Consider the following 15515-nt stretch of genomic DNA (forward strand, 5'->3'; position numbering starts at 1 on the left):
GAAAATTAATATAGTTGCTTTGGCACAATTCTTGCACAGAATTATAGCTTTAGTTTTGCCCTAATCCATGCAATAATAGGACACAAGATTCCCTTTCTTAATACCATCAGCTACATTCTATGCTTGTTTCACCTTATTGTAAGTAGATGAAACCGAGGCAGCTTTGTGGTGTTGATTCTTGACGAGCCTTACTTTTTCAATTTTTGATCCTTTCATTGTATGAAATGTTAAAAGCTCTCTGAAGGTTTGAATGGTGCATCCAGAAGGTGAAAGTTTAGTCTATCAAATTTCCATCCAGCCATTGATGGCTGAACTGTTTAAAAATGGTGTGCCTGTGGAGACTTTTTTTTAAAAAGCTAGCTCCACTATAGTACAGGCTCAGAAGACTCTCTGTACTTAGTACTTTTTTTTAATATTTTGCAGCCTCCGGTCCAGCATTGGAAACTGGTGTTGGGTGTGAGAAACGATGACTGAATATGGAATAAAATGGGCCTGTGAATACTGCACGTTTGAAAACTGGCCATCCGCAATCAAATGCACCATGTGTCGTGCGCCAAGACCTAATGGCAATATAATTACTGAAGATCCAATCAGGGGCAGTTCAAGTGATATGAGTCAAGACTGGGATACCGCAAGTATAGAGGGTGGCAGCAGCCCTCTGATTTGTCCAGACTCCAGTGCTAGACCAAGGGTTAAATCATCCTACAATTCAGAAAGTGCAAGTAAATGGTCATGCCACATGTGTACTTACCTGAATTGGCCAAGAGCAATAAGATGCACTCAGTGTTTGTCCCAACGTCGGACCAGAAGTCCTACAGAGTCCCCCCAGTCGTCTGGGTGTATTTCAAGACCAGTTCAGGCTTCTCAGGACCCATGTGAAGAATATAATGACAGAAACAGACTGAACACAAAAGCACTGCATTGGACGTGCACGGCTTGCACATATGAGAACTGGCCCAAGTCTCGGAAGTGTGCAGTCTGTGACTATCCTAGACCTAACAATTTGGAAGCAATTGACTTTGCAGAGCCGGAGGAAGCTTCATCACTGATAAATGAGCAGGACAGGGCTCGGTGGAGGAGCAGTGGCAGTAGTGGGAATAGCCAGAGGAGGTCTCCTCCAATACCTAAACGTGAATCTGAGATGAAAATGGATTTTCAAAGGATTGAGCTGGCACCTGGGGCTGTTGGCAGTAAAGAAGAGCTGGAAGTAGACTTTAAAAGACTCAAACAAATAAAGAACAGAATGAAAAGATCAGATTGGCTCTTTCTCAACGCGTGCGTAGGTAGGTCTTTTTTAACTTAATTTTTGTGTTTAATACCTCGTGTACTCAAGAATACATGACATTTGTGGATGAGTATAATGTGCAGAATTTTGTAATATGTTTGTGAAGGAATATTGTAGGAAAAGATGACTTGTGTTTATTTAAAATCTGATAAATCATCATGTGCTTGAATTGTAAAATTCTTGGTGGATATTGCTTATTGTGAGCTTGATTTATGCTATCCAGTTTGTCCATGCATATTCTGTAACTTGTTAATGCAGAACACTATTTGGAATGGGAACTACTTTAGGATCTATTTTCCAAACCAGTTAAAGGTCTGAGCAGTTAGCTTCCAATGCTCTCAAAAATGAAGTATTTTATTAAGGATAATTTTATTCAGTTTTCTTTGTCACAGCTAAATGTGGTTTGAGGGCAGCAAACTGTGGTTCTGTACAAAAGCTTAGCACTTTGTGTTTCTGGGTTGTTGTGTTGACAAATGTAATTGCTGTTTGTTATTGCAATAATAGTCCAGGAACTTGCTGGACATGGCCCAATAAATGGAATCATAGCAGCCCCCTTTTTATTCATTTGAAAATAGACTTATGGTAGTACAGCAATCTGATGCTTTTTATAATTCATGACCCACACCACCCATTTAACAAGGTGCTACAACTTAATTATTTAGCTACTTTTCACAAGTTGGCTCTTTGATTATGTGGTCTGAAAGAGTATTACATGCTTCTTACCAGCCTCTGAAACTCTGTTCCTTCATCAAAACTTTTGATACCTAGAAGTAAGAATTTGAAATCTGGATCAAATTTCTTGGCATTCCCACCAAAATATTTGATTAATTTACACTTTACTGTTGAGAGTGAGGAGGACATAAGTAGAGAGTGAGGAGGACATAAAAAAACCTACAAGGGGATATAGACAGGCTGGGTGAGTGGGCGGAGATTTGGCAGATGCAATACAGTATTGGAAAATGTGAGGTTATGCACTTTGGCAGGAAAAATCAGAGAGCAAGTTATTATCTTAATGGCGAGAAACTGGAAAGTACTGCAGTACAAAGGGATCTGGGGGTCCTAGTGCAAGAAAATCAAAGTTAGTATGCAGGTGCAGCAGGTGATCAAGAAGGCCAATGGAATGTTGGCTTTTATTGCTAGGGGGATAGAATATAAAAACAAGGAGGTATTGCTGCAGTTATATAAGGTATTGGTGAGACCACACCTGGAATACTGCATACAGTTTTGGTGTCCATACTTAAGAAAAGACATACTTGCTCTCGAGGCAGTACAAAGAAGGTTCACTCGGTTAATCCCGGGGATGAGGGGGCGGACATATGAGGAGAGGTTGAGTAGATTGGGACTCTACTCATTGGAGTTCAGAAGAATGAGAGGCGATCTTATTGAAACATATAAGATTGTGAAGGGGCTTGATCAGGTGGATGCGGTAAGGATGTTCCCAAGGAAGGGTGAAACTAGAACTAGGGGGCATAATCTTAGAATAACGGGCTGCTCTTTCAAAACTGAGATGAGGAGAAACTTCTTCACCCAGAGGGTGGTAGGTCTGTGGAATTTGCCGACCCAGGAAGCTGTGGAAGCTACATCATTAAATAAATTTAAAACAGAAATAGACAGTTTCCTAGAAGTAAAGGGAATTAGGGGTTATGGGGAGCGGGCAGGAAATTGGACATGAATTTAGATTTGAGGTTAGGATCAGATCAGCCATGATCTTATTGAATGGCGGAGCAGGCTCGAGGGGCCGATTGGCCTACTCCTGCTCCTATTTCTTATGTTCTTGTATTCTAACCCTCTTACGTTTCTGGGTTTTTAAGTTAGATGTATTTCTTGGATTCAGCATCACTAGTCACTCCCACAAGTAGACCTCATGTCCCCTATGAACCTGAGTGTGCCTTTACCTGCCCGATACCTGGGTAAATGTAGCAAGATCCAGGGATTGTACAGAGAATTTGTCACACTAATAAGTTACTGAATATTTCATGTGACCTGTGCGATTTCAATAGTTGGAAGAATACCACTCTACTGCCCACCGGCCTCTTCCTCAACATGAATGCAGCCGCTTTTGCATCCTCAGGTACTCGTTCCCCCTCCCACCCCACTACTTTCTCTATTGTCAGCCAGTTCCTATCTTTACAATCATCAAATTGCCTCATAAAATGTTCAGAAGTTCATAGTTTACGCAATTTCCAAGTTTTCATATTCTTTAAAAAAAATCCTTACACCTCATGGTTCAGAAGAGAGATTTTCTTCACTGAATTTTCATCAGCAATAAACAGGTGAATGACTAAAAACACATTCTCAATAAACAATCTTTGCTGATTGATAGCATAGAAAACAAAGAAACTATAATTACAGTTGTCTGCCTGTGTAGTTCAATAGAAAGTGGTATTTTTAAATAAATATAATCACTTGTCTGAAATAAAGCTTGTAGGCTGAAAATAAAAACTGCAGAATTAAATCCCCATGATATGGGGAGAGAAAAGTAAAGAAATTCTTATATCCTCACGTATGAGGGGGACCTTTCTACCCTTGAACTCACGTTGCTGGAAAATTCTGCAAACTGCATATGTTAAAGATGTACAGATGTGGTTGAAAACATTTCTCTTGCAAATGTTGGGAGGAAGTATACGGACATAGCCCCAACTTTTGACACCGACTGAGGCCTTGAAGTAAAAACTTTAATGAAGGTATTAAAAGAAACAAAAGATCATTTAATGGGAAAATTTGTCATTTATGTATTTTTTGAATTCTTTATCTTTTTTTTAAAACCTCATTTTGGGCAATAGAAATTTCAGTTACTGAGATTGACAGACTATGAAAAGAAATCAGTGATTTGATTGGTTCAACAAATGTTGCGATGAAATATTGACAGTTTAGATAGGGTTTTCCCAATATAAATGTTTATCAACAGATTTTCTAGGCATACAGTAGCATGATGCTTATGCTGCTAGACTTGAAATCCATCATTAAATTGAATTGAATAAATTTGGTAATTTTGTGGGTTGGAAAAGTGCCAGACAAAATCAAACTGGTTTATTGATGTCCTTTAGGGAAGGGAACCTGCCATCTCTACCCTGGTGCGGCCTGCACGCATCCTTAGTTGCACACTACGCATTTGACACCTAATGCCTTCTGTAAAACAATCGGTACTTAAGGCAACCTGCTTCCTTGGGGCACCTAGGGATTTACCAGCGGTGTCCACATCCGAAAGCAAAATGAAACACATTTTCTATTTCCATTTAAAAGCACAGCACAATTAAGGTTTGTGGACAGATAGTGCATACCATACACAAGATTTTAAATAATGTATAGCTAGATTTAGACTTTCCAGGTGGCTCAACTAGTTAAGCCAGGAGCACTTCAGCAATAAATACTGGAAAGGACTTGGGCTAATGGTGGAACAACACTACAATTGGCCTTTTGGATGAGACGTTAAACCGAGGCCCCGTCTCCCCTCTCAGGTGGTCGTGAAAGAACCCATGACACTATTTCAAAGCAGAGTAGGGGAGTTCCCCCTGGTGTCCTGCTAACATTCATCCCTCAACCAACACCACTAAAACTGATTATCTGATCATTAGCACATTGCTGCTTGGAGCTTGCTGTGTGCAAATTGTCTGCTGTGTTTCCTACATTACAACTGTGACTACACTTCAAAAAGTATTTCATTGGCTGTAAAGTGCTTTGGGGCATCCTGAGGTCATGAAAGGTGCTATACAAATGTACGTCTTTTTTTGCCCAAGTTAAGGAAGAGGAAAACTTAGCCAGGGTAACTGCGTCTGATCACTCGAGCCACCCACCCATCCCCCTGCGCCCAGTCTGGATCTCAGTTGAAGGCAGGATTGGGCTCAGATGTAAGGGCCCATGGTTGAATAGCCTGCCAACACTTGCTGTGTCGGTTCACGCATGAAGAATAACTACTTGGGCAAGGTAACATTGGGGCCCTGGTGCCTGACTGACTTACCCCAGGATGGAGTCACTGCATTCAGGAGAGGGGGACAGTTGGAGGAAGAGGGAGGAGCACAAGACCTGGATCATGTTCACTCTTCAGTTTTCTTTTCTACAATGAGAAGTTCTGTCTGCTACTTCCACAACCTATTGTTCGAAGTCCTGGAATCCTTATCTCTTCTGAACCCTTCAGTGCCTCGATGTCTTTGTCTTTGTTCAAGGTCAGTTAGCCAAATCTGTATTGAGATATTTCAAATGTGGCTTATCGAGAAGTTGTGCAGAGTTAAAGTGACGTCATTTACTTGTAATCTGATGCTCTTGAGATGCATCACAGTACTTAATGATGACAGCTTCACATCATTTGCATATTTTGAGTGACTTAAATAATTGTACCCAAATTTTCCTCTCACCTTTGGCAAAAGACCCATTTGTTGGCATGTATATTTTCTTTTGATGTACATTATACTGCATTAAATTCCATATTAAAATAACATTTTACATTTCCCACATTAAAATTGATCTGCCATTCCTTAGCCTATATAGGTAACTATCAAAATCCCTTTGATTGCTATTGTTCTGAGATCATGAAGTTTTGACATGCATTGCATTATATGCAGAATATGGCGCTCAGCTTTGAGCACAAATTTAACGCTTCAACTCTTGAAGATGAAGGCTTTTTTGTGATAAATCTTTATTGAAAGTTCAGTGATTTTTTTTTTTTCCCAAGCATTTGTCACATGGTAAAATACAAGCAACTGCTCAAGAATAAATCTTAGTGATTCAAAAATGAATTGCCTCATTCAAATTAATGTTTACGTTGGATTTCACATTTGCATCTTTAAGCTAGATGGCTGAGGGCTAAAAGATTGTTTGTGCCAATGTGTAAGTTGTACCTTTTGGGTTCACAATTTAATAAAAACTTGCTTTATAATTAAAAGTAGTGTTGAGCCATTCTAATTCAATTGTTTACGCATCAAGGAGAAGTATATTCCTATTGGCTCTGCTCTGCTTGCCTTTTAGAAAGGCTTGTTGTAATCAGTTGGTGCATTGTTGTTTGGGACTTGTTATATCAGTCACAGAGCTGCTTTTTGTGCTGTGAAGTGTTGAAAATATTAAGAGCGCTCCCTTTTAGTCCATATATATTGAACAGCCTTCAAATTTTAAAGCCTCGGACAAAACATAAGTATCTTTTGAGTGTGAGTTCCTGGGACTTTGCTCACGGTGAGTTAGAGGTTTTTAAGAACAGGGGTATTTATGCCAAGCAGTATTACCAGGGGCACTCATTATTTGGGCAGCTCTGGGAATATGCCTGGCAGTATTGGAGGGAACAGAGTCTGGCATTTATTTTGGATGGGGGTTGCTGGGACTAGGCTGTAATGCAGGAAAGCAGAGTCTAGCAGACTTGAGGGGGGCACTGGAGCATGGGACATAAACTACCCTTGGCCTTTTCAGACCATCAGGTGCCATAATTCCAGTGTGTTCCTGCTCATTAGCTTCCTCCCCCAACCGACCGCAGCCCCTCTTGACCCCTTGGGGACTCCACCACCACTGCTTTCCTCGTTTTTATGTCCTTACCTTAAGTAGAAAGTTTGCCCTTATATTCTTTCAGAAAATTACAGACTGGGGGTGCAAAAGTTGCTGATATGTGCTTTTCGGCCAGAAGTGAAAAGATTTTTGGCTTCATAGACTGCCAGAGTGGTGATTTTGAATGAATGATTTATAAATGTTATTTAAAGTGGACTGTCCTTAAACATGTGATTTTTAAATGGCTCATTGTTTCACCTCCCCTCCCTCACCTGCCTCCTCTTCTGTTTTTGTGAGCATTCCTGTTTTAGTTTGGCACAGTGTTTTGTAAGTTTCAGCCATGCTGGTGGGTTTTTTTTCTCTCCATCCAATTTTGCCATGCATGTTCATATTGGGTGATGTGAAGTTATTTTTAAAGCCAAGTTGGTAGGTCCAGGACTGATGGCGTTAGTGGACTGGAACAATGTTACTGAATTTTAAAACTGTTTGTTTCAAAGGTTCTAGTTTAGATTGTAGCAAAACTTTAAAGTTACATGTATTTTTTTTTCCTATCCATTTTTCTATGCTTACAACAGTTGTGCTAAACTTTGTAGCTTTTTAGAGCATTAAATCTTCATCATGCATTCTAGAATTACAGTATACAGCCATGAATGCTCTGTATAATGTATGGCCTGCTTGTATTATGGAACTGCTTCAGGAAGAAATGATGCTGTAATGTCCTAGGTTCCCAATGCTGTGGAGTCCTCCCCACAATGGAAATGAGGTGAATTCTACTGCATTGGAGCAACTGTCAAAAAAAATTACGCATGGGCAATCTTGTGCAAGAATTTGAAAACTGCGATTCATGACTTCACTATTTGTCACCGTACCTTCCTGATGGCAGGGAAAAGACTGTACAGGCCATTGATAGGGTAGTTTCCCCATCATGTATATGACTGAGACTTGGCCTATTTAGGGTAATAAAATGATGGTGACATATGGCAATAGGATCAGTATTCATATTTGCTGCTGCCTTCAGAACTGTTGGTGAAAAGCAGCTCTTCTGGTGAGTCTTGTTCCTCTGGAGGCAGCAGTGCTACTTGGGAAATACCTGCCAGAAGTTAAATGCAACACTTCTTGAACAGCTTGGCTTCAGCAAGTAATTAATTAGCTGTGGCTAACCTGCATGTAAGCTACTGAAGGTTCCAAACCATATAATAGTTGGCCTATGTGTGAGTGAACTGATGTTGTTTAACTTTTTGAATTGGCTTTAAACATAGATGTGATGTCACTGATTTTCCAAACTAAGTTCTTTTGATACTTATTGTAGGACAAAGAGTTCTGAACCCCCCCCCCCCCCGTCTCAAATATTTATGGACATTTTTAGTTATTTTATTTATTACGATTCTTCTTAAGCCTGCTCACACATCTGGTCAAGGGAGTTCCTGTTTAAAGTAGTGCATCCTGTAGTGGACACATGTCATTTCAAACTTGTAACAAATAACATATCCTTTGTTTTTCTGGATGAATTTTGTTGATGTATGTACATCAATTTTGTAACCATATCATGCGAAGTTCATACCAAGTATTTGCCACCACCTTTAGTGCAATAGTTAGTATCAAGACAACATTAAAAAAATTGGAACAAGAAAAGGCCATTCAGCCCATCAAGTCTGCTGCTTCCATAGTCCATGCATGACTGCTTCAATTATGGACTCAGAGTTGGAGTTGTGAAGATTCTGAAGCTTTAAGCCAAAATCTCCACCCCCCTCGGTAAATTGGCAATGTTTTTTCTCCCAGAAAAAAGGTTGACCCTTTGTAATTGAAAACTTCTGATCAATTAACAGGGGATGCTTTACTAGTATTTGGGATTGTGGCAATGTCAAATCTTATATCTTAAGTATCAATTCACTACTGGAACTATTTTTTTCCATTGTTGGAGCAAAATCCAGAGAACTGAAAGGGTTATAGTAAAGGTTAACTTGTGTGCTGACAAATAGGGACTGATACTGAGGGTTCCACTATATATTACAAGAGCAAAATATGTCATAATCAGAAGGCCCACTATGTTGCCAAATAAGGAAAACTCCCTTACTGACAGCTATACTGATTTGTAACAGGTTCCAGTGAGTCATACTGTTTACTACAATGAATTATGGAGTAAACTATGAACATTTATGAGGAGTGCATAACTGCTGCCAAACTCTATTCAATGATGCCAAGTTTAAAATTCATTTGTGTTAAATTTATAGTGTAATAATTATTAGACAGCTACCATATTTTGTTGTGATTACTCTACAGGTCAAGCAGAGGGTTGTAAAATCTTCCGTAATGTGCTAACTTTTCTCATCTGGATTGGCTACAGCTGATTGGTACAATAAATTTAAGCTGTGCCCCAAAAGATGTTTTAAATGAACAGTGGTAAAATGCTTTTTTTCACTTGTGCTCTTGCGTATACACTCTTGCTTGTGCTCGTGCATTCTCTCTTCAGAATGTTCTGTTTGCACCAATCTTTTTCAATAACATTAATGCAGCACGTGATCTGCCTGTCTGCACAAAGAAGTATTTCAATCTGGCTACATCCACAATGAGATGGAATAAAATTGTATAGGATCCATTGATTGTGAGATTTCTGTGGAGCAGAGTGTCGCTATGAAGGATCTTATAACCACAATATTTGGTGAACTGATACAAAATATTCCAGCTAGGACTGAGTGCCTGTTTTAATTTCAAAATTCATAAACCTGTCTCATACACTGTTATGTAAGATAAGTTGGCTGGTGCATTTTGTTTTGTTTCTCTCCTCCCTATTTTGATAGCATATTCTTAAACAGTTACTTTTTTTTGCATTATATTGCCTTTTAACTCTGAAGCAGTGGTATTGTGCAAGTAAAACTGATGTTCTACAATCAGCATTCTTTTGTACTTGGATGATATACACCCAACTCTGTTGAATTCCAAGGGTCCTTTTTGGGCAATAGGAGGGAGTTGGTGTTTTGTGGTCCCATTCTAACATTGGGAGTTGTTGGAATTGTAGGCTGCCAGAAAAGGGCTCCAGACTGCCAGGTACCTTTTCTAAAACAAAATTATTATATAGCAGATAACCAATTGTAGTGGTGTTTTTTTAAAAAAGTGTATACTAGGAGAAGGGCTTCAATAATGTGCTACTCAGACCAGGATAGCTCCAGATTCTGTCTTTTTCCTCCCACCCCTCCATCTATGCTGTTTTTAACTGAGGGGATGGCAGATGTTACAATTGACATCCATGATCCTGGACTAGAGGATGAAATAATGTTCCTCCTTTTATAAGCTTTCCAGGGACCACTTTTGGGAAGATATGCATGTTGATGACCAGTGAAGATGTAGTTGATAATGAAGAAGTAAACAATTCAAGAACTCTGCAGTTGTGTTTTAGTTATTTACAAAACATTAGTGGTAGAATAAAACTTCATGACCACAGTTCTTTTAGAAATTACACATGCAGTAATAGTTCCATGGAGAATGCTCTGGATCATCCAGTTTATGTATTCAGGTTGAATGTTCATTAAGTTGATGGTGCACTGGATAATATTTTTTTGTCCACGGATGAAAGCACATTCTATTGTATTAAGATCACATGCAGGTAGTGGTTGGGTAGGGCCCCCAGAATGTTGACATGTCTGTGATGAATACAGATGGTTGGCATGCATGAATTCTTAGACCAATGTCCAGAGGAGACAAGAATGGGAAGGTTACTACGTAGATGAAAACTTGACTGCAAAACTGGGTGCTTCAGTCTAGGATTTTAGATTTTTATATTTATCTCATTGCCATTTCTGTTGAGTACATGGGGCAAAAAAGCAATGGCAATTGTTCTGTTTAACGATTCTAATTAATAAATGGTCCCTGGTTCTTGAGAGTAATGTTGGCAATGAATTCTTGTGATCCTTCTGTTCATCTTTTACATTTTCATCTAGCCCAAGAAAGCAGATGCCATTGTGGCTACACAATTTATAGAGGGCAGGAAGAAGATATTTGTACAAATTCACTTATCCCTGTTTGAAGATACTGACCTCTATCTATGATATCTAGAAAAACAAGTAATGCTATACCTAATAATCTAAGTGAATAATTAACTCCTTCCAGTGGTAAGCACTTTATGCAAATTCTAGGATAAGCTGCTAAATTTTCAGTGGGCAGAAAAATACAAGGCTGCAACTTGCATAGCAGACTTTGTAGTTCTGTTGGGAGACTACAGGAATGAATATGACCCAATCAATAAGTTATAGATTAGAAACGTCATGTGACAACATTCCAAAGGTATTGCAACTGTAGGTACTGCTGTGAGCATGAAATAACATCACATGACGGGGGCCACAAAAGGAAAAAATAGAAACCTACTTTTGGAATCACGCAGTAGGAAAAAGATTGAGAAATGGTTGGGTAAAAGGAAATAGTGCCTATTTTAAAAAAAAAAAATAGCAAAATGGTTGAACAGTAAAAAGAATAGAGTATATTCTAGTAATGAGCTAAAAGACATCTGTGGCTGGCTGCACCTGAACATGGCTTTATTGAAGATGGCATTGTTAATCCTCAATGAAATGGGAAAACAAAGAGCAAGTCCACAAGCTCAGTGTTTCTGTGGAACTCAAAAGCTTTTAAGAGCTTGTGGACTAGCTCTTTGTTTTCCCGTTTCATTGAGGATTTAACAGTGCCATCTTTAATACCCTACAGGAAAAGCATTAAAATTGTTGAACTGTGCAAAAGCAAACCACAAATGTTGTTTGATGAGCCCTGGAAACTCCTCCTGAAGATGAAAAAAGTGCTCAAAAACCTTCAACGGATGGCAAAACACAGTTTGATGCCAATGATGCCCCCTCCACCGAGGTAGAAATCTGAGGCCGGATTCACCCCACCGCTGAGGCAGTCGAAAACTGCCAACCCCCTAAGACAAAAAGTGGATGCTTCTCCTTTGCTGATAGAAATTGGATGCTGAATGATTTAATTTCCTTCCCCCTCTTTTACCCAACGCAAATATTGGACATTGTCCAATACCCTTTGCTGAAGCAAGGTTTGCTCGCTGAACCTACCCCGCTGTCCCAATTTCCTGCTGAGACAAAATTTGCACTCTGATATCCCACCCCCAGTGAAGCAAACTTTTTATATCCCTCATCTCCCTTTCTTCCACCCCTTTCCCTTAACTCTTTCTTCCACAACCCCTCCCCCTTGACCTGAAAAGTGCACTTAGTGTGGACTCCTAATGTGCAACACCACATTAGTTATTTTGTAAGACTGAATCACTAATAGGAGAGGGACAGCATAAAATTTAGAAAAATAAGGGCTATTTTAGGAGAACTAATTTGTTTAAAAGAGGTCTTGTAAAACTTTTTTTTCCCTTTTTTGAAATAAAGTTGGTGGAATTCCAAGTATTTGTCATTCATTGTCTGTCTGTCTCTCTTTCCCCCTCTTTTTCTTTCCCCCTCTTTTTCTTTCCCCCTCTTCCACCCCCCCCTCTTCCACCCCCCCCTCTTCCACCCCCCCCTCTTCCCCCCCCCCCTCTTCCCCCCCCCCTCTTCCCCCCCCCCCTCTTCCCCCCCCCCTCTTCCCCCCCCCCTCTTCCCCCCCCCCTCTTCCCCCCCCCCTCTTCCCCCCCCCCTCTTTCCCCCCCCCTCTTTCCCCCCCCCTCTTTCCCCCCCCCTCTTTCCTCCCCCCCCTCTTTTTCCTCCCCCCCTCTTTTTCCTCCCCCCCTCTTTTTCCTCCCCCCCCTCTTTTTCCTCCCCCCCCTCTTTTTCCTCCCCCCCCTCTTTTTCCTCCCCCCCCTCTTTTTCCTCCCCCCCCTCTTTTTCCTCCCCCCCCTCTTTTTCCTCCCCCCCCTCTTTTTCCTCCCCCCCCTCTTTTTCCTCCCCCCCCTCTTTTTCCTCCCCCCCTCTTTTTCTCTTTCCCCCCCCCCTCTTTTTCTCTTCCCCCCCCCCCTCTTTTTCTCTTTTCCCCCCCCCCTCTTTTTCTCTTTTCCCCCCCCCCCTCTTTTTCTCTTTCCCCCCCCCCCTCTTTTTCTCTTTCCCCCCCCCCCCCCCCCTCCAAAAAAAAGCTGACTGTTTAAAAGACTTTTTAATCTTTAAGTTGATTAACCAACTTGCACAAAAGATTATTTGCATGCAACAAAAGTCCTACATGCCTTTCATTGAGCAGTGTGTGTAAGATAGAAATGCAATTGTTAGTGATTTATGACAACAAATATTGCCAAAAAGTACATTGCATTTGTGGGGCAAATTCAGGTGGCTAGATGTTGAAAATTCACACCTGCTGAAATGATAAATATTATACATTGATCCATCACATTATCGTAGTATAGTCAACTAAAGTTAAAATTAGGATGAGGGTACTGATATATCTGTGTGAAGATGTATATAATTTTGCAATGTGCACTTTTTAAAAACTTTAATTGTTCCAATTAACATTGTAACCTGTAACAGTTCATTGACAGGTGATGCACATATTGATCATGGAAGTAGCTTGAGCAGGAACTCTGAAACCTGACACACTTAATACATTGACCAGGCAGTGTGCAGATGGTTGACTTGAGTATCCTCAACAGGAATGGGAACCAGAAAGTGACATTTCCATTCATTTAGAAAACTGCTTTAATTTGTGGGCTGTGAAGTGTAAGTGCCATAAATCATAGGATGTGAGAAGTTACTTGCCTTGGCTATGACTTTAAATTGAGATGGGCATAAGAAATTGCTTTTAGCTTTCCAAAAGGAGGATTAGTTCCAGGCAAAGTTTTAACTATTGTTCATTGCTACACTTGCTTCCAACTTCTGCTGGTAACTCCTAAATTTAAAAACTTTTTTGCCTCCATCACATACTTTACATTACTTCCCATCCAGCACTCCTCCTCCCCCCGCCCCCCCCACCTAGAAAGATGAGTGAGGTTTTAATTAGTTTTTTTTTCAGAAATCCTTTTTTCTTCTGATAAAATTCATTTACCAGTAATCCAAGTTCACTTAAGCTGCCTTATATCAAGACATCCAATGGATTCGAAGTTCTTTGAATTGATTCGTATTTTATGAATTCTTTAAAGTGCACTTATTCTAATTGGTCCATAAAAGTACTTGGAAAGGGTTAATTATATGTATACAAAGTTTTTTCTTGGTACAGTTTCCTTTTTAAACAAAGTAATCCCACTTTGTTCTCTTGTGGGGAAAAAAATGACTTGTGGTCATAAGTGATGTCCTAAACATTCAGAATTATAAAATTCATTATACTAGAAGCATTTGTAACAGATGGGTGAACTTGAGACATTTATGAACTACAATGTGATAGAAATTCCAAACATGGTTAATCTGTAACATGTATCACATACAAGGGTTGAATGTTCAGGAAAGGACACGGGGTAGCTCTACATGCCAGTGATACCTGGGAAATAAAGAAGGTAGACTCGTAGGCACCAGATAAGCTCCATGAGAGTTACTCTAACTAGAATGTATTTCAAATGGAATAAAGATAATTAATTAATTATAGGGGTTTGCTCTAGATCACAAGATCAAAATAAACTACTGACATTATAAAGTACAAATAAAAAGCAAATTAATGGGAGATTTTAACCAACTTAATGTAAACTGGGGATGTCTAAGTAGTCTGGAATCTGAGCTAGTAAATGTAATGCATGACTGGTTTCTAAACCAATGTACACCATTAGGGAAGCCATGAGAGGCAAGTAACATTTCAACTTGGTAATTGCAAGTGGCCCAGATGGCAAAATGGGAATAGAAGTGGACACCTACGTGAAAGTGACCATAACATGATAGAATTTGATGTGAACTGAGTTTAAATCAATACCGATGAATACAATGTCAAGGGAATGATAAAATAAATTACAGATGAGGAAGACTGTTCATGCTATCTTAATTCATCCATCCAGAAAGACCCTAAAGTTTACCCACCCCCTTTCCTGTTGCAGCATTGAATTATTTCTTAAATGATTCCTTGGTGGTTGCCTTCACTACTGTGTTCAACTCAAAATTGTACTTGCCAAATCAGGACTCTGTTTAGCGAACAATCTCAAACTTCAACACTGCATTTCTGTGAAAGCCAATACAACATACTGGGTTGGAATTTTGCATTTATTCACTATCTTGGGTGTACCTAAATACAGCCTGTTATACTAAAGCACTACTTTTGTTGGCATTCACTTCAGGGCAATGCAAAATTTGTTCGCTAGATATGTGAATACATACTTTATAATTTTGGAATTCCATTTGTTGTATACCATATAATGTTCAGCAAAGATTCTAATCAAACAGTGCACTCAATCTGTCTTTAATAGCCATCTCTAAAACTAATATAAAGTTGTGTTTATAGTCTAGAATCTTCCTATAATAGTTTATAACTAAATCATCACTTTGTTGGGATTGGCAGTTACTGTTGCTGCAGACATGTACAAGGTACATTTTACTGTAATTTAACAAGTTGATAGTGAATGACTTGGAAGCTATATGCCAGTTAACTATAGACCAGTCAGCCTAATATTTAATAGGTGGGTAAATTTCTAGCACCCATAATATGGGATAAATTTAATACTTACAAAGACATGAGTTAATTGAGGATAGGCAGCACAGATTTGTAAACTGAGCAAGAAGCAAAAAAGCTGTAGATGCTGGAAATCTAAAGCAGAAGAATAAAATGCTGCAAACGCTCGGCAGGTTAGTAGTCTGCATCTGTAGAGAGCACAGAGGAATAAAAAAAATCCTTCGTCAGAACACAGGGTGTACACCTGAAACGTTACTTCATCTGTTCTCTCCACAGA

At 39.6% G+C, this 15515-nt stretch overlaps 1 protein-coding gene across 6 annotated transcripts in view; it reads left to right on the forward strand.

Annotated features, from left to right (window-relative positions):
- Positions 1-15515, forward strand: part of LOC137340071 (ubiquitin thioesterase ZRANB1) — a 66323-nt gene that overhangs the window by 5777 nt on the left and 45031 nt on the right. For all 6 annotated transcript variants that reach the window (XM_068002327.1, XM_068002326.1, XM_068002324.1 and 3 more), the window contains one exon: positions 424-1283. In XM_068002327.1, the coding sequence (XP_067858428.1) occupies positions 467-1283 (817 nt within the window). In that variant the 5' untranslated portion in view covers positions 424-466. The remainder of the gene's footprint in view (positions 1-423; positions 1284-15515) is intronic.

This window comes from Heptranchias perlo, chromosome 21 (assembly GCF_035084215.1).
Source record: "Heptranchias perlo isolate sHepPer1 chromosome 21, sHepPer1.hap1, whole genome shotgun sequence".
NCBI lineage: Eukaryota > Metazoa > Chordata > Chondrichthyes > Hexanchiformes > Hexanchidae > Heptranchias > Heptranchias perlo.